The sequence below is a fragment of the Nipponia nippon genome, unplaced genomic scaffold (assembly GCF_047370975.1).
Source record: "Nipponia nippon isolate SJK-2023a ecotype South Korea unplaced genomic scaffold, ASM4737097v1 scaffold_9, whole genome shotgun sequence".
Classification (NCBI taxonomy): domain Eukaryota; kingdom Metazoa; phylum Chordata; class Aves; order Pelecaniformes; family Threskiornithidae; genus Nipponia; species Nipponia nippon.
The window spans coordinates 37,440,776-37,459,417 of record NW_028262413.1 but is presented as its reverse complement, the minus strand read 5'-3'; the positions used below and the strand labels follow the sequence as shown (position 1 = coordinate 37,459,417).

At 38.3% G+C, this 18,642-nt stretch overlaps 1 protein-coding gene across 2 annotated transcripts in view; it reads left to right on the top strand.

The window, feature by feature from the left end:
* SECISBP2L (SECIS binding protein 2 like) overlaps window positions 1-18,642 on the top strand; it is a 31,268-nt gene continuing 12,626 nt past the window's right edge. Inside the window, exons 1-10 of one of the 2 annotated variants that reach the window (XM_087742989.1) lie at window positions 1-378; window positions 10,983-11,161; window positions 12,537-12,861; window positions 13,389-13,524; window positions 13,825-14,054; window positions 14,143-14,167; window positions 14,930-15,045; window positions 16,911-17,042; window positions 17,592-17,675; window positions 18,462-18,629. In XM_087742989.1, coding sequence (XP_087599115.1) covers window positions 136-378; window positions 10,983-11,161; window positions 12,537-12,861; window positions 13,389-13,524; window positions 13,825-14,054; window positions 14,143-14,167; window positions 14,930-15,045; window positions 16,911-17,042; window positions 17,592-17,675; window positions 18,462-18,629 — 1,638 coding nt within the window. In that variant the 5' untranslated portion in view covers window positions 1-135. Of the gene's footprint in view, window positions 457-10,982; window positions 11,162-12,536; window positions 12,862-13,388; window positions 13,525-13,824; window positions 14,055-14,142; window positions 14,168-14,929; window positions 15,046-16,910; window positions 17,043-17,591; window positions 17,676-18,461; window positions 18,630-18,642 lie in introns of both variants that reach the window. The other variant, XM_087742990.1, reaches the window with a different exon arrangement.

Here is an 18,642-nt window from a genome sequence, read left to right as displayed (position 1 = left end):
GCCTCGCTGGCTGCCGGGCGCCCCGAACGCGGCCCGGCCAGCCACCGGGCAGGGGACGCCCGCCACAGCCGCCACCCGCCGCCGCCTGGGCGAAGGCGTTCCGCGCGGCTTGGGCCCGCCCGGCTTCCGTCCCAGATGATCCCTCCCCGCCGCCCTCGCCCCGCCGCCGCCGCCGCCCCCCCTCCCCTCCCCGCCCCCGGCCGTGGCGTAGCCGGGCTCGGTTTCCGTGATAGCTGCGAGCGGGGCCAGCGCCGCCCTGGGTGTATGCGGGAGCCCGGCGGGGGAAGCGAGCGCCATGGAGGAGGCGGCTCGGACTCTCCGCTGTCCTTATTAGAGCCGCCGCCCTGCCCAGCTGGAGCCATGGACAAAGCCGACAAGGTGCGGGGGGCGGGCTCGGCGCTGAGGAGACCGTAAACAGCTGCGGCGGGAGGGGTGCAGCGACGCCCCGGCGCCGCGGTGAGGGAGAGAGGGGGGCGAGCGGCCGGGCGGGGAGAGGAGGGGAGCGCCGGGGCGGCGGCCCGGCTCTGTCAGACCCGCGCCTGTCAGGCCCGGCCCCGGGCCGCCGAGCGGAGGGGCAGGGCGCGGCCCGCGGCCTGCCGGAGCCGGCGGTGGTGGCTCGGGGGGAGGACGGGGACCGGCGGCGAGGGGTGGGCTGCCGTACTTCCCCGCCGAGGAACGGCCCCCGGGAGGCTTCAGACGGGGCCTTTGCAAGGCTGGAAGCGGGAGCTCGGCGTGCGTTCGCCGGGTTGGTAACGCGGCCGCCGTCCCCGCTGCCGGGCGGGGGGCTGGGCGCTGGCCTCCTGCGAGAGGCGTCAGGCCGTGCCCGGCCCCGCAGAGCCCCGGCTTGGCCTGGCCGGGTGAGCTGGGAGGCCGGGAGCGTCTCCCCTTGGTATTCACACAGGGACGTCAAGCTGCGTTTGGGCTTTCTCCCTCCTGTGCCGTCAGGCTTTGTTTCAAGCTTAGGGAATAATTGCAGTTAGTGACATTTAATTTAAACCTGCCTGGTCACTAGAAGAGGCTTTTACAGGCTTCTTGAGAACTTTGCAATGTGAGAGATGTGTCACTTGTGTTGAAATACTGTAAATATCAGGTTCAGGTTGAAGTTTTCAGTGTTAGGACGTAGCTGATGGTCTCAGCTGGTAGCTGAGGGGGAGAGAGTTGGGTGTAGCTCACAAATTCTACAGGTTACTATTTTTTTTTCCTTCAATATTTAGCTTGGCTTTGTCAAGGTAATCAGTTTGCATTATTCTTAAGACCCTTCAAACTGTAGGTATGAAGAAGCTTAAGCTGGGACTTGAGAGTTTGTATGACTTGTTACATGTATGCAATAAAATGTTTCATCATCAGGAGGTAGTTCTGAAAGATATATCTGAAATGAGTGTTACCATCTATAACAACCTGCTCTTACTTTTAAGCTTCTGTTTCAGTGGAATGTGTTGAAAATTCATGAATTATTGCTTTTTTTTTTTTATATATAGTTTTCAGCTTTGGCATCTCCAGGGGTTTTAATAGGAGGGTTGATCAATAAAATAACACAAGCTCCTGTAGCAAAGTAGATACCGAATAATAACGCACTCTGTAAAGATACCGCTTTTCATTTCGTACGTATGTCTAAGGGAGTTAGTGAACAGTGTCTCTTATTACAGTATGGCTCCCACTTTGTCTGTCTTACTAGGCTTTCTGGTGTGATAATGATTTTACGTTAACTCTTTATGCTTTCTTATTTGCCGTCATGTAGAAAAGCTGATCTTAGTCTGTAAAAATTACATTAGTCTGTTGTACTTTTTGTTTTAAAATCTTGGTTTTTGTTGTGGGTTTTTCCCCCTTTGGTTCATCTGTAATTAGTACTGCAGTACACTTGTAAAATATTTATTCCTTGTTGCTTGAGCTCTTTGCTACCGGAGGTTCACACGCATCCCCCTATCAAACCATTCTCTTTTTATTTGTTGGAAATAGGTTATGAAAGCTGCAAATCATTGTGTTATTCGCAGTGTAAAGTGTTGACTCAGCATGATTATCTTAACGAAGTGCAGTATTTCAACTTGGAGGTGCAGTTAAGCTCTTTGAAGCAAGAACCATCTTCTTGTTTATTCTGTTTGCAGCATATCTAGTCCTGTTGGTTCCTTGTCCACCAGTAAGGCTTCTAGGCAGACAAATAATTAATACCTGATGAGTTTCTAAAATGATTCAACTATCTTGTTGCTTTTGTCTTCTCATTATACAGTAGCATCTTGATTAGGAGCTCCTTAAATGCTTTGGGTTTGAACCTTTTGTGCTGTAAGAATTGAATGTAATCTCCTTTACCAGTGTAAGTGTTTGGTAAGGTTGCATCAGGTTTGGGTGCTGTTCCATCTTTTCTTTGATTTGGGTTCCTTTCTGCAACTGTATTGCATGGTGTCTGATAAATTAATATCAAAGCATGCAGATGTGTGTTAACAGTACTTAACCTCTTCTCCCCTTTCCCCCAGAATAATCCCTTAGCCACAGTATGGTAACTGTACGTGCTGGTAGGAATAACTACTGTGGAACTAGAATATGAGGGAGTAGGAATATTGTGCTATGTCTGAAGTATAGTATTTCAAGAGTAAAGGGGGATTGCAGATGCTTTTGATGGGAAATGTATTTGAACAGTTTTGTGTATTGGCTCAGTAAATCAGCATGAGATGTCATGCACCAAGAACGTTTGGACACCTAAATGACAAAAAGATGTCACTTGTAGATTGCCCTTCAGGTTTCTGTTAGTTAAAATCTGGTATGACTTTACTTGTCATAGTATGCTCAGTGATATTTTGGCAGCTGACATAGAAGAAAACATAACAAAGCTGTTTAATTATTTTATGATAGGACATGTTGTGATTTTTGTAGTGGGTGTGGAAGTTTACTTCTGTCTACACCAGAACTGAAGCTGTTCCCATTAAAAAGTGTTATGGGTTTCAGCAGTTAAGCGTAGGTTGTTTTCCTACAAGAGACAAAACTCAGCACGTGACCTCTGGCACTCTTTCTATTGAAGCTGATTGTGGTAGAAAACTAAAGAGAAAGAACTTCCCCTCTCAAAGGTACTGCTGTGCTTTGATTTTCCTAAGTGTTATACATTTGTCTTGCCCTGTGATTAAGAGATTTGGTTCCATTAGTGCAGTTGAGAAATCAGGTGAAGTTGCAAAATCCACGATCTGTGTCTTGTATTAGTATTGCTTAAAGACAGCCTGTTCTGCTTGCCTGTACTATTCTTGACCATTCAACAGTTGGCTTGATAATATGCTTGCCATAGAAGTAGATCTAGATCAATGTTTCGTGCTCTTTGTCCTATCCCGTTTCCTTCAGTGTTGCTTACCCATGACAGAATTTTCAGCTGAGGCAAACTGGAAAAGGTCAGTTTCCCTGTGCTATACATTTTGCATGTTACTTTCTCTTGAACCTTGAAAGTGCAGAAGAATTTGGGTAGAATATGTTCTTCAGTGAATTTAAACATTATTGATATGGTATATGAACATCTTAACTTTTTGATCACAAATTTATTTATCACTGACTTGTTTGTGGAGATGAGGAAGCTGATTTACATGAATGGTTCGTATTAATAATTTTAGTACATAGGCTACAAAGCACTCAAATATTACTACTTCACATTGATAGGGTGAGTTTAGAAGTTTGTATGTACTGTTAAATGCTGTAAACTAAAAATGCTGTTCACTAGATAAGAGGATCCTGTTGGTAGCTTTTTTTATCTTTGGACAAGCTTTGTAACGGTAAATATTGAATTTTATTTTTCGCCATTTTTCTAGAATACTCTGGTTTTGAGTTTAAACATCATAACTTGTCATGTTGTGCCACTTGCTCATTTTCTACATATATGTAAGAAATTTAATACTTAGCTTTGTTATATTCTGAGCACAGTACTTTCTTCTGTGAAAGGGAGGAGAATTATGCATGATTCCCTTATTACGAGCTGAGGGAAAAGGGGCGGACTAACTTCATACTGTATTTGCTTTAAGTGTTGCATTGAAATGACTATGTTTAATCTAAATAGGGAGGATTAAATTTTGTGCTTTGTTAAATGGCCTGCTGCTGGTGTTTCCAGTTGGACTGCATATTTACCATTCCTGAAGTATCTGCCACTTAGAAGCAACTAATTATAGAAACAATGACTTCCATATTTGTAAAGTTTCTCTTAAAATAGATGAAATGTGACCTGTCTTACTACTAAAATGTCTTTTATATTATGGAACCCAAAATTCAGAAGCAGGATTGTTTTTCTAAAAAACATAGCTCAAAACTTTTTGTTTAATCTTACATTTGTGATGAGACTTCTTGTTTCCAGACTTCGAGACAGTAACCCAGCTGATTTTATTATAGCCCTCTGAAATGCAGCATCTGTGTCTATTTTCTCACCCTGTAAATGGTAAGATTGATATCCAAGTGTTCTCTTCGAAGAGAGCAAGCTGACAGAGATCCTATTTAATGGAAAATGCTGAATGACATGAAGCTACAATGAACAAAAACTTTTCTAAGATTAAACATACAGTGCTTAACTATAGTTCAAAGTTTACCAGTCTGTTCCTGCTTGTGTCATCTTCTGTCTTTGCAGCTGTTGATGACTACAGTAGCTTTTATATAGGAAACAAAGGATCACTTCAGTATATATGCTGTCTTGAAATAGTTGTAATTGTTGGACTGAAATATGTAATGAGCTACTGCAAAACATTTGTAGATACCCCTAGTTTGAATTTACAAAAAGAGACTTCTGTACGATCTTGGTGTCTTTTGAAGGGGTGTTCTTCCATTAATAGGCAACTGATTGAAAATCTGATGTTTCAGCATGACTTAAATTTATATTTAGAATCGAGTTTGGTTATCAAAGGTCAATTTCAATAAAGCTTTGTTTAGCTTTGTGATGTGAAAGGTTGAATAAACATGAAAAAGTTGCACTCCAAAATAAAATTAAGTTTGGTCTTGCAATGTTTGCCTTTACACTGCCTGATCAAAAACATATATTACTTTATATTAACTATTTTGGGTCTGACCCTGCATTTACTGATGTCAGTGGCAAAGTGCTAATTTTTTAGTGGATGCAGGCTAGAAAAAAATCTCAATACTGTGAGAGCAATTAGAGTATAAATTGGTATCACAAGTGCTCTGTTGTAAGGATTAGGAAAAGTGTAGGAACCTTCCCCCAAATTCTTTAGCATTTGACAAATCTTTCTTGTCTAATTCTTTTTGTTTGCTTGTGGTTACAAACCAGTGATGATCAGTCCTGTTGGTTCTGTTCATCTGCACTTGTTGCTCTATTTGTACTGTGTGCATGAAGTCTGAGGAATTGTGTTAGTACATATTTACGTGCACTTTAATTTATGCACTTAGTATTTGCTTCTGAAACAAAACACTATTTAAAAAAGGATCTCGCCTCTTATTCTGCAGTTTACTTCGGTTGTCATTGGTTGCATTTTCTACTGATTCTCAAGCATGTCAACATGGTATTTAAAAAAAAAAAACACAACGAAACCAACAACAACAGACTGTTTTATTTGGCATTATTATTTCTGTATCTGGCCAAAGAAGCACAGAGGCAACCTGTTAAAAGAAATAAGTCTCGGTTGGAGATATTTTTTGCTTGTCCAGTGAAACGAGAAATTAGTGGCACCTTTACTTAGTACTAAATTGATTATGCTTTTCTTTTGCTTTTTGTTTCACTTTCTCTTCTTACACTATTAAGAGAATATTATTTCTGTTGTTCTGACAATATATTAGGAGCTAGGAGACCTAAAATGCCATTTATTAAAAAGAGGAGTTATTTTGCCGTCTATCTTCACCAACCCTTCCTCCTAGCTGAGAAAACCATACTCCTAAAAAATCTGCTTAGATAACTTTGGGCAAATTACTTAGCATTGCTATTTTGTTTCCATCATGTGTCAAATGAAACCACTAGCTGTCTGTGAAATGTACTGAAATGTCTCAAATGATCACATTGGAGAGTTAATTCTGTTTATATTTTGGTTTGGTTAGCCATCTGACCTGACTTGGTACAATTGTTTCCCCTTTTTGCTTTAAGTTTAATAAAGTTTAGTGTCCTTGTCTGAAGACACATCCTATGTAAAAAGGAACTTCTAAGTATTTTACAGGGACTGGTAAAATCCTATAAGGAAGCAGTATGTTGAAGTTAATTTTGTTTAGTTGGTAATACACTTGAGTTGTCTTTCTGTTTCCTGTCCTGAAGTGGAAATGGGGCCTTATTGTCTAATGAAATACATCAGTTGGGCTGAGGGTTGCTTGTATTATGCTTGCAGAATGATTTTGAAACACCTATATTAAGGTTATTATGTTTTCAGTTGCTATTCTGGTGAGTTAGCGCATGCATATATATATATATAAAATCACATATATATATATATATATATGTGCCTACAGAACAAAATGCAAAATTTAGAAACAGAGGTTTACACTAAATTCTTCTTTTTGCTGAAACAAGCTTATTGGAAGCATTAAAAAAAAAAACAACCCACAAACCAAACAAACCTGTAGGTACAGATTAAATTGCATGAGAAAACAGTGTTTAAGGTATAATACATGTAAAATATTTCTGAAATGCAGTTTTGATTCCTTTAAATAACAGACACTATCAAAGTTCTGTATGCAAAAAAAAAATTAACTTTCAAATACACCCATATGTGTTTATGATTACAGGATATGCTGTATCTTTATTTTACCACTATAGGTAAGCTAAATATGTTATGAGCTGTACAGAAAATAGTAATTAAATATATCAGACAAGTGCTCTGTCATAGCAATAGTTAATTATTATTATATCTCTGTATAAGAGACTGGGCCACAGGAAAAGAAACGTTAAAGTTGTCTTTCTAATTTGGGCATCTCTGGGTTGTTTGAACTAGCAAAATAAGCAGAATAATTCAAATGAAATTTTCCTATACTTGTCGAATTACATGATAAGAGTGTTTTGGGGGGTGGGGTTTAATAAATTAAAACCAACCAAACAAAAAAAAACCCCATCAAAACCAAAAAAACCCACAAAAAAACCCCTAAAAGATGTATAATCCTATTTTTACTGGAAAGATTTAAATAAATCAAATTTTATCCAAAATATTTGGATGGAAAAGTAAGGTAGGGATTATCTTCGCAAATTGACAAGAAATACTTTGCAATGGCAGCCTTGCTGATGGGATTCATTTGGCTCCTGCTTTGATCAGTTATATCTCCTTTTTTTTTTTAATACTTGATATGAAAGGCTATTCTCTCATAATCCTAATAATGAATGATGATATAATACAATATCACAAAAGTCATTGTAACGAGACCATTCTGCAAGTGACTTGCCATTAAGGAATGATTTTGTATTTCCACACCAGTCTCCCAAAATAATACAGGGAAATAGCAGACAGCCAGACAGGAAGGACCTTTAAAACAGGGAATCTTGTCCCAGCCTGAATCACAAATAAAATGTTTTGACTATTTTCTGAGTTAGTACTAGAGTGGTTTATAATTAGTATCTTGGCTAAAGTTCACTTGACATGCTGCTGGGAGATAGTGACCAGCAGATTAAGAATGGTTGTTTGAAAGTTTTCAGTGCTGCATTAAGAATACCATATTTGTAAAGTACTCATCCTAGTTTTACTGTTGAATTTTCTATGGATGAGACAGCCTTAGTGTGTTCTTTTAATGTTTATGCCATCTGGTTTTGTAGGCCAGCCCACAACTGAATCTATTCTTACACAAATATTTTTGCCTGGCAATCTTGAAATAGCGTGAAAAAACCCCCTTAGTTTTCAGGGAGGGGTTCAAGTGTTGGTATTTCTGACACTTATTACATGATCACTGTACATAATAAGCACTTGATAATTTTTTTTTTTTTAATGAAAAGTGTTTATCCCCATGGTGCTGTGTGTGGAGGAGAGTGCCTTGGGAGTTCTGCAGAGGGCAGGCGAGCAAGTCGCCCGGCAGCTGAGGGATGTGCCTGCGGACAGAGAGGAAGCTCCGGGTAGAGCAGGGTGCTGGGTGTGTGTTGCACGAGTTCGGTGCTGCTGCTGCAACTGCACCACAGCTTTTCCTCTGAATGTAACTTCAGGAATTGAAGAAGAGTTAACGTAGAAGGAAGGAATGTTCACCTACTACCTAATGATCAAGAAATGCATTTAGTTAATATTAAGGTGATTGTTCCACTGTAACGCAGACCTTGTTGCACAGGAGGCAGTGATACTTCTGTATTGGTGGTTATAGTCATAAGCATTTTCAGAACAGTCATTAATAACTACTTTTTTTGTCAGGTGTAGTGTATCTTCTCACTTGCTAAGACGTACTTTTCCCCCCCCGCCACTCTGGTTCCACTTTTATCCTTTTATTTATTTTTTTAGATGTTTTGTTTTCCCTTTTTTGGTTGCTGCTAAAATGTCAAGTCTCTTATGCTACAATTTTATTTGTAAATGACTGATGTTCTTACTAAATAAGCATATCAAAGCAGAGACTCATTTTGTTGGAAGGGACACTTCTGCTTTCCCAGCACAATTGACAAGTCCAAAGACAGAGAAGCTTCTCAAGAATGGTTAAAAATAATCATGGACTCTATACTTAATGATTTTTTGGTTTTTTTTCCCCCATTTTGTATAATTTTTTTGAATTCTCAGTTCAATTATAAACAAGCTTTGGCCTTGGTCACTGTGGTTTGCAGAATGTCCTACCACCAAAGTTAAGGGTATAACTTTGATCTCAAGTTAATACTTGCAGACATCCTGCAGACAATGGTCTCCTATCCTAAACAATGTTTCACTTAGAAAGCTTCCTCCTGTGTTTATAAAGTTCATTTTTAGTGAGGTGCACAGTATTTGGAAAAAGTGAGTGATGTTTAAATAGAAATTATTTGGTGAACTGATGTTTACAGGAAATGGCTAGTGGTGAAATTTGAGCAAATAATGCAGCTAATACTGCGCAAAATCTCATGAAAGAAGTATGAATTAGCAAATTTGATAATGGAAGGAGAATAGTAAAAATGGAGGCAGACACTGTGTCTATAATAACACTTTTTGTAGGAAAAGTTTGATTCCACTTGTACAAGTCATCCCAGTAGCTGTTGCAGAATGACTGCCTTTGCAATTACTTAGTTTGGGTGTCATATTTGGAGTTGAAAAGAATGCATTGAGCAAAATTTTTGGATTAGGTTTTTGAAACTGGCTGGGAATTCTTATATTACAATTATAATGTATTGAAAATACTTCTATATTATAAAAATATATTGCATCAGTCACTGGTAGTTATGATTTAATAGTGAATATAATACATGAAAGTTAGGGAGCTCTTAGTCTTAACTGTTTTTTCTCTCTTCTTTCTAATAGTACATGACAGCATTAAATACCAGTTGGTTTTCAGCTTGCTTGGTGAGTTAGTGTGTAACTCATGGTCTGAGTAATTTACTTGATGATGATCTACCTTTTACTCGGTAATTAAACTTACTTGTATGTAAGCGTGTCAGACTAACTAAACAAAGATCCAATACTCTGCATGAGTGGGTCTTGACCTTGCTGTTGCTCAAACTAATGTTTGAGCTAGGAATTTTTCTAGTTCAGTCTGATACATTAAAGCACCTATTCATCAAGTAAAAGTAGTTTTGTCTTACTGACTGGGACAACTGTATTTTCAGAACATTTTTGGACTTGCCCCTCTGAACTCCTCCACCCCCATGCTGCTAAACAAATATGGGATCTGATCCCATGTTTTATTTAAAAATAAATTTTAAGGGTCTTTTTAATAAGTTTGTGGATTCAGGTATTGGACAGTAAGGCTGGATGGCTTGTGGGTTTGACACAGAGCAACGACATGGACTGAGAAGTGTGTGGTAGGCATGGGACTATTTGCCATGATATTTTCAGAGCTCCCATTGTTTAATTTATTCTGCTTATGTGGATGTTGTTTGGGTAGCAGCAAGGATAGAAGACTGTCCTCAGCACATCAAACCTTCAGGCTCTCCTTTTTTGTAAAATAAGAGCATGTACTCGTAAAGGTTATGTGTTGACTCCGGAATTGTTTCTTAAACAAATGGAAGGAAAAGTTCCTGGAGGCCTTGCCTGCTTTAGAGAGAATCTTCTTAGAGACTGGTGTTCTATGAGCTACTAATGTGGACAAGTACAATTAAGCTGAAATCTTTGTACAAAAAGATGCTTTGCAGCTGAATGTAACTTATAATGGAATACAGAATTTAAGGGTACTTTGGATCTGCAGTTGGTTCATTGAATAGAGCATTTTTCATTGTTTAAGTATAACATCCAGCTAATCTGTACAAGACCAAAAGTGTGGGTAAAAACGCGTTATAAACTGTTGGGGATACCTTCAGGATCAGAGGAGATATTTTTCTTTGAAAGCACGGTCTAAAACTTATTTCTGAGTAGTCTTTAATTCCCGCTTCATGGCAAAATTTAATCATATTCTTAACGCTTTAAAATATGTTAAAATTGTGCAGATGGAATGTGCGTGTGGGGTTCTTCTGTGATACACCATCTATTTTAGCAGTAAACTATAGGTTTAAAATCTTTTTTATAATTGCCTAGGAACATGGTCAATTTTGTAGAGCAGACCAGGCATTACTACATCTTCCATATGTCGGTTTCACTTATGAAAGCCTACACAACTGTGTTCCACCTACAGTGCTAACTCGATTTCTTTCTGTGCTCAAGCTAGTATATCCTCTGCAAGATCTGAACTTCAGTCCCTTTTAAATTAATTAGTGTTTGTATTGCACTTTGAAAATTTAAAGGTCAATAAAAATGCTAAATGTTGGTGATCTGTATTAGAGCCTGTGTTGATTGGAAGGATGTAGCGAGCACTTGCCAACTGTTTTCCACCTCTTTCAGTTTACTGCAGAAATCCTGTAGTCTTGTCACCCATTCGCCTGCTATTTGTGATAATTGCCGTACAACTTTATGAATCTAAGTGTTCCCAGACAATTTATGATTGTATTTAATGAAGATATTGTTTCTTTTCTCTTTAAGAATGTCAAGCTGTCAGCTGAAGTAGAACCATTTATTCCTCAGAAGAAGGGTCCAGAAACACTAATGATCCCAATGGCACTTCCTAATGACAGCGGAGGAATTAATGGCATGGAACCAACTCCTATCCCTAGCTACCTGATCACTTGCTATCCATTTGTACAGGAAAACCAATCCAATAGGTAATACATGGTTGTGGTCTTCATGGAAGATGATCTATTATTAAATGAGTTTAAACTTCTGGTAGACTTGAGAGGAGTCAGTGACTGTTGGCTGTATATTCGTTTTGTTCACTGTATTTCATCTTCTGACCCTTCGTGGGTGAGATGAAGTTTCTCTGTCCCCAGTCTTTTTTTATTTATTTCCTTCCTTCTGCTGTTCTCTATTCATATTCTTTACCACTTTTCTTTCCCTGGCTACAGATGTCTGGTACAAATCCCTCACAAAGTCACCTGCTGTGCTCTTGCATCTTCCAGGGTAGTCAAGAGGTCTATGTCTGAATCTCTGATGCTAAAGCAAGGTTCCAGGTATCCAAATTGGATCCTGCCATGGCAAAACAGTATGCAGCTGAGTGTAGCTGTATCCAGTTTTCTTTGCATAACTAGTTATAATACATTGAGTTTAGGAACTCTTTCTTCTAGCCCAAATGTGTTGTTCACTGAATGCACAACTTCAATGTGGATTATTTTGTATTGAAGGCATAAATAATTATTGCTGTTTGGTTTTGAAAAATATACCCAATGTTTGCTTAGGACAGCACTTTAGTGCTGTTGCACTTGAATAGGGAAGAACAAAAATAATCCTTTAGCAACTGCTTGCTGCAGATTTGTAAAATTATCCTGAATCTTTACTTTTCCTATTCTCTTTCTCTAACATTCGGGCCTCTGCATTTTCCATGTAGATGGTCTCCTGGTCTCATGCGGGTCTGAAGAGAAAGAATTGGGTTCATAGTTTCCAAGGGGGTCTTTCTGCTGTATCGCAAATAAACACAGGAAGAAGTCTCCACGCTTGGTTTCGCTAGTAAATTTGTAAATGCTTGATTTCATGTGTGCTTCTTAAGGCCTGTGTTTTCATAGGAATTTTGAACAAGGGTGAGTTGGCAACTTAATGTACTGAAGTACTCGGCCCTGAGTTTGCTAATGAATGTCACTGTTCCATGTGTCTGCTAGCTTACCTTGTGTAGCTTAGGTATCTACTTAGGTTATATGCGTGTTCTGAAAAAATGAAATTGTAATGGGTCCGAAGTACTTCTCAAAGGAAATGCCTACATCTTATTTCTAAGTTAAATATTAGAAATTTAATAGGTTTATACAAGTGCCAAGATCAACAAAGATGTTTATTTTGCACTTGAATGTAATTTGAGCTTGTGAATCATTTAATTGGCATCTCTAAGAAGTCGTAATACATTTCAGTTATTGAAAGCTAGGAGCTCATGAAACAAATGAGTTATGCTTATTTGGTTGTTTGTTGGGTTTTTTTAAGGGGGTGGTAGAAGTCTGAAATTCCTTGAGAGGGAAAAATTTTCTGAGCAGTTGTCTTTCCTTTTGATTTTTACAGACAGTTTCCGTTATACAACAATGACATCAGATGGCAGCAACCCAACCCAAATCCTGCAGGACCATACCTTGCTTATCCTATAATATCTGCGCAACCACCTGTTTCTACAGAATATACATATTATCAGCTGATGCCAGCACCATGTGCTCAGGTCATGGGTTTCTATCATCCTTTCCCTACCCCCTATTCTGCACCCTTTCAAACAGCGAATGCTGTAAATACAGTTACTACAGAATGCACTGAGCGTCCCAGCCCCTCGGGCCAGGTCTTTCCATTATCCAGTCAGCGGAGCAGAAGCGGTAACAGGGGACCAGTCATACAAAAAGTAAGTTTGTTTTTTAGTAGGATAAGTAGAACTGTATAAAGAAAATACCTTTGCACAAGAAGTACGCATCTCATTTGAGTAAGAACAGGTATGTCAGTAGTATCAATGGAAGGAAAGGTGGGCAGAAAAGGTGTTAATCAGAATACCAAAACTCTGCCTACAGAGACATTTTGTGGTAAAATACTTGGTGAGTTTATAAAGCCTGCAAGCATGACATGGGAAACTCCCTTCCACTGCCTCTCTGCTGGTTTGGTCTGAGTGTAGAATTACTTCATTAGAGAACAAAGGAAGTACACCCATACTTTCTTATCATCTTTTTGATACTTCCACATCATAACGAACAGTTCATGCAGAAAATACTGCGAAGAGGTTAATAAATAAAATATTTTTATTAATATTTCCCTTATTGTCTTGTCTTTAAACGTGTGGCTTCTGTAGAAAGCATTAGAACTTTTAATTGCTTTGATTACAACTATGAAGTCAAATCATATGACTTATGTGTATGTGTGGCTAATCTTTTAAAACAGCAACAGCAGTTACAGACGCACATAAAAAATAAACGTCCTCCAGTGAAAAATGTTGCCACTCAAAAGGAGACTAGTTCATCAGGTCCTGAGAACAGATCAAAGATTGTTTTGTTGGTTGATGCATCACAGCAAACAGGTAATGTCTTTCTTGTGTTCTAGGTGTACGAAATAACTAGAACTACATATCAGTTGCCATCTTTCCTAAAAGAAGGTGGACTTCACCACTGTCAAAACCACTCTTCTTGAAGGAGCTGATTATTATTAATAGTTGGACCTAGACATAATTTTTTAAAATTCAATGCTCCTCTTAACTTTGTTAAAAGGAAATTGTTGTCATGTGCAAAGACTTTTGCTTTTTCCATTTAATTTTGTTATGTAGGTTTTTCATGTCTCTTAATTCCTGCACAAGTAATTATATTTTTATTGTGTCTTACAGACTTTCCTTCAGATATAGCTAATAAGTCACTTTCTGAGAGCGCCTCTACAATGCTTTGGAAATCAAAAGGCAGGCGCAGAAGAGCTTCTCACCCTGCTGCAGAGTCCTCTAGTGAACAGGGCGCAAGTGAAGCAGACATTGACAGTGACAGTGGCTATTGTAGTCCCAAGCATGGCAATAACCAGGCTGCAGCCGTGACTTCAAGAAATACAGATTCTTGTGCAATGAATGTATGTAAACATGACTGAATAACTTAACTATATTTGTATCCTACAGGCTAATAAAAATTACTAAGAAAATTTGTTTTTTCCTTTTCAGGTTGTAGAACCATCAATAAATACAAGTAAGCATTGTCTTAGCTGGTGAGCTGTTTAAAATTTGGCTGGATCACTTTTGTATTTTTGCTTTACATTTTGCTAGGAACCATCTCTCGATCTACTTCCAGCATGTTACTCTAACTGATCAGATACTTCTGAAGATATGTCTTTACTGTGATTTCTACCACCTTCACCAAGACCCCTGTTACTTGTTGAATGAACAAGTGTATAAGTAGCTGTCGTTAATGACCTTTAAAAGATTGAGAAAGCCAGAGACTCAAATGGAAGCATTCAGACAATGCTGTGCTTCTGCTGTATTTTATCCTCAAGGTTCCTTACTCTGTTGGACTGCAGTTCATACCTGGGTAGTAACAGAGCCAGAGAGTTCTCATTCTCTACTTGAGAAGTACTGATACTTTTAGGAGCTTTAAACAAGTACTGCGACGTGAACAACTATTTTGATTTGTCTAGTAGTAGTGGGTAAGGCAAGTGGCTGTTATTTATGACTGGACCGAAATTGTTATGGATGTGAACCTGAGATTTCTTTTGTCTGACTGCTTCCTGATGATCATTTGTTGGCAATTGGAATGTCTGTCATCTGACTCTTCCATAAACGCAATTCTGCTAACTTCTAGAAATAGCTACAGAAGTAAAGGTTGTCAGAGGACAATTACACTTTCTCAGAACTTTGTGTCAAAATTGTGTTCCTGCCTCTGGTGGCATGTGTATCATAATGATGCATTCTGTCATATTAATTCATTTTTTCATAGATGGCACTTCTCTTTCAGCTGGTGTAAGTTGGACTAATGTAAATTCCCAAGCAACTCAAAAAAAACCTTGGATTGAAAAAACTCAGACATTTTCTAGAGGTGGAAGACAAGCTGAGCAAAGAAATAGTTCACAGGTATGTTGTTAATGGTTCTAAGTTTAAGTATTCTGTTTCTTGTGATATATGAAAATAAGGAATTTGAAATGGGTTATAAAATTAACATACAAAGAATAGTTGATGAAAACAGTGAATGAAAAGTGTAGAAACTCAACCTAGTTGAGTCCAGTTGCACGTTTCTACCTTGTATGTTTCTTGAGCTAGCACTATATCATATATAGATAGATAGATAGATAAAAAAAATAAAACTTTGTGTACTTGGCAATCTTCTGCCTATAGCCTGTTCTTTATATGTATCTACCTAGGAAGAACATTACATATATAAAGTAACTTGTGAAATGAAGACAGTGTGGGTGTAGAAAAGTTAGTTCAGTTTTTGACCCATTCACACTTCAGAAGAAAAAAAAAATCAAACTTTCTAAAGAAAGATTCTGATGTGATGGTGAACTAGAATCCTGTGTTCTTATTCCTGTTGTCTTTGAAACTTTCTGTTTTAAATTTATATTAGTATACCGTATTATTTAGAATTTTTATTATTAATAAGTTAATTTAAATTGTTTTATGCTAAAACTTGAAGAACATGTTTCTGTGAAACTTCCTTCAAGTGAGACAGGATTTCTGTAATTAGTATGTGAGAAGAAGGTGGCCTTCCTAATTTTGATAGTCTAATTTTATTGGGGGGGCGGGGGGGGGGCAGGCTGCAGAGGGGGACAGAGAAGGCTGAAACATCTGCCTGTGCTTAAATATAGCTTTTGCTTGAATTCGGTTATTGCAGACAAGAATAGCTGAGCTTGAAGTGGGACCTTTATCGTAGATGCCTGTATGTGCAGATATGTGAGTTAGCTTGCCCTGTTTAGTTTTTTAGATGGATTTGTTAATTTGTCTTGAATCTTCCCATTTGGTCTCCATGGGTTTATTATATAAAGAAGTTCATTGATGCTCGTATCTGGCAGTGTAGCAGTTCTGAATCTTTTTATAACCTGTAGTCAAATCGGAGGCTTTTAGAGGAGATTATTTGTGGTTTATGGCATTGGGAGAGTAGGAAGAACCAGATTTCCTTTCAACCAGTCACAGTTTAGACTCTAAATCTGGCAGTTATTTTAGATATTTAAAAACACAGCTGGCACAAAGGATTTTAAATGAGGTTTCCTCAGCCAGATTCACTGTACCTCAAGGCAGAATTGTCCTAGAAACTATTTTCCTTTGAAATTAAACTTGTACCAGGTCTGTAGGAAATTTTCTTGAGAAATACATTAGTTGGGAGATCCAGAATTTCAGATTCAAATCATGCTGTGCTTTCAGCCAACCAGTCTTGCCCATGGGTTTCCATCTACCTTTCACGTAATAAACAGAAGAATGTTTGTACCACTGTACTGGGGTCTCTGGTCCTTAGAGAACTCTGTGCCTGTGCATTGTCATAAACCACATGTTGAAAAGGCAATAATTGCATGCAGAATAGTTGTGTAGTGGGAGAAAGTTCTTTTGGTCATGGTTACAGACAGTTCCTCAGGATTCATGTCTGAGTCACCAGCAACTCTTGTGGTTTTCTTCATGTTTGGCCCAAAGGACCCTATTTTTAAAAATGAGAAATTTAGAGATGAATGTATAAAGATAGTGTATTTGGCTTGAAGCAGGGGAAATAATATGATACTATCTGTAGAATATGTTTGTGCAGGTTAAAAAAAAAAAAAAACAAACCCAACAAAACAAACCAAAAAAACCCCCACAAAAATCCCACCCAAAGCACAGCTTATTAAATCTAATTGCATAAAAACTGTACCTTCTTCATTGCTAATTAGCAGACATGAGAATGCCTTACATGTGTGTACATGTGTCTTGAAAAATTGAAATTGCAAAATGCCAATCGCATTCATTATTTTCAGCCTGGTTTCAGATGCAGAGACCACAGCACATCTTCAGAAAGAAGGCAGAATTTGCAGAAACGACATGAAAAACCTCTAGCCACAAGCCAGTCAAGTAGAACAGAGCAGAGTCCTGAACCTCTGTATTTTGAGGTAGTGTTGTATGAAAACTGTTTCTGCATTATAGTGATGCAAGTTGTATGTGGAATAAGTAATGTTGTTATAGGAAGAAGTTGCAAAACATCTGACTCTGAGACGTGTACAATATAGGGCACTCATTATTATACGATGCTTTCATTGTGTACATGCAAAGACTTGTATTTGGGTGTTGTGGAAAGTGTACGAATTTAGGCCTATCCGTGATTGACAAATTAGATAAGCAACTTTCAAGTAACCTTTTCTGTTCACTCGCGAATAAAAATTACTGTGTTTTCTGGTTTATCCCCCTTCCTCCCTAATTCTAACTGGATTTCTTTAGTATAAAACATTAATACATTTTTCTTTTTTTTGAAAAACATTATTTGGATACAGAAAGACTTTGTTAACTTTTCATCATTTTCTATTTGTGTCACGCTTAAGCCCTTCTAGCTTATGTGGGACTCCAGGATTCAATTCATTCTTCTAGCTTCAGCCATTTCAGTCGATGCTTTTCATGTGACTTTTGGTTCCATTCTCTTCATTCTTAATTTGTGTATTGTTTAGGATGAAGATGAATTTCCAGAGCTAAACAGTGAGAATGGCAGCAGCAAAAGTAGTAACATCCAGCAAAAGATTTCACCCAAAGTGGTAAGTAATTATTTTGTTTTGCAAAGCATTTTTAGGTTAAGTTGTTTTGAGACTACTTAATTTGTGTAATTTGTTATGAATCTCTACTACAATAGTTACAATGCGGTAGTTGTGATGTTCATAGGGTATTTGTGTTACCAGTTTTGGATCCTAAAGAAATACCAATTAAAATAAGTGGTGTGGGGAACCCATCTTAAAAAAAGACTGCTGGATTTTTGTCTATTAATGAGATTTGTTAATGAGTGAAACTGTACGATACATATGATAGACACTTAGAATCGTAGAATATCCCAAGTTGGAAGGGACCCATAAGGATCATTGAGTCCAACCCCCAACTGAAATGAAAATAAACTAAACTTTATCTGCTTTAAGGCTGTAGAAACAGTTGTTGGAAAGATGCTCTTTTAGTACCTGATGTACTTAAATATTTTTGTTGCAGAACAGTACATACAGACTACTTAATCTATATGGCTGCTTTCTAGGAAATTCCTAAATGAAATCTTTGGGGGGGGACGACGGACACACCACTCCCTTATTGAGTAATCAGGCTGGAAAACCTTCTGAAGGCATAATTGGAGATAAATATAATAGTTTTCCCATACAAAAATGAAATATACATAAGTTTCTAGTTTTATTAACTTACTGTGTCATCTAGCTGTACTTAATTGAGATGTCATACTGCTGACCAAAGCAATGGTTCATTTGGTTTCTGGACTGCCACATTTCCTGTGGTCTTGAGAGAAAGGTCTTTAATTGTGTTTTTCTGCATTTTGTTTAAAATCCTAGCTGGATGACTTACCTGAGAATTCTCCAATCAATATAGTCCAAACTCCAATTCCCATTACAACCTCTGTACCAAAGCGTGCAAAAAGTCAGAAGAAGAAAGCCTTGGCAGCAGCACTTGCAACAGCTCAAGAGTATTCGGAGATAAGCATGGAACAGAAAAAACTTCAAGTGTGTAATGCTG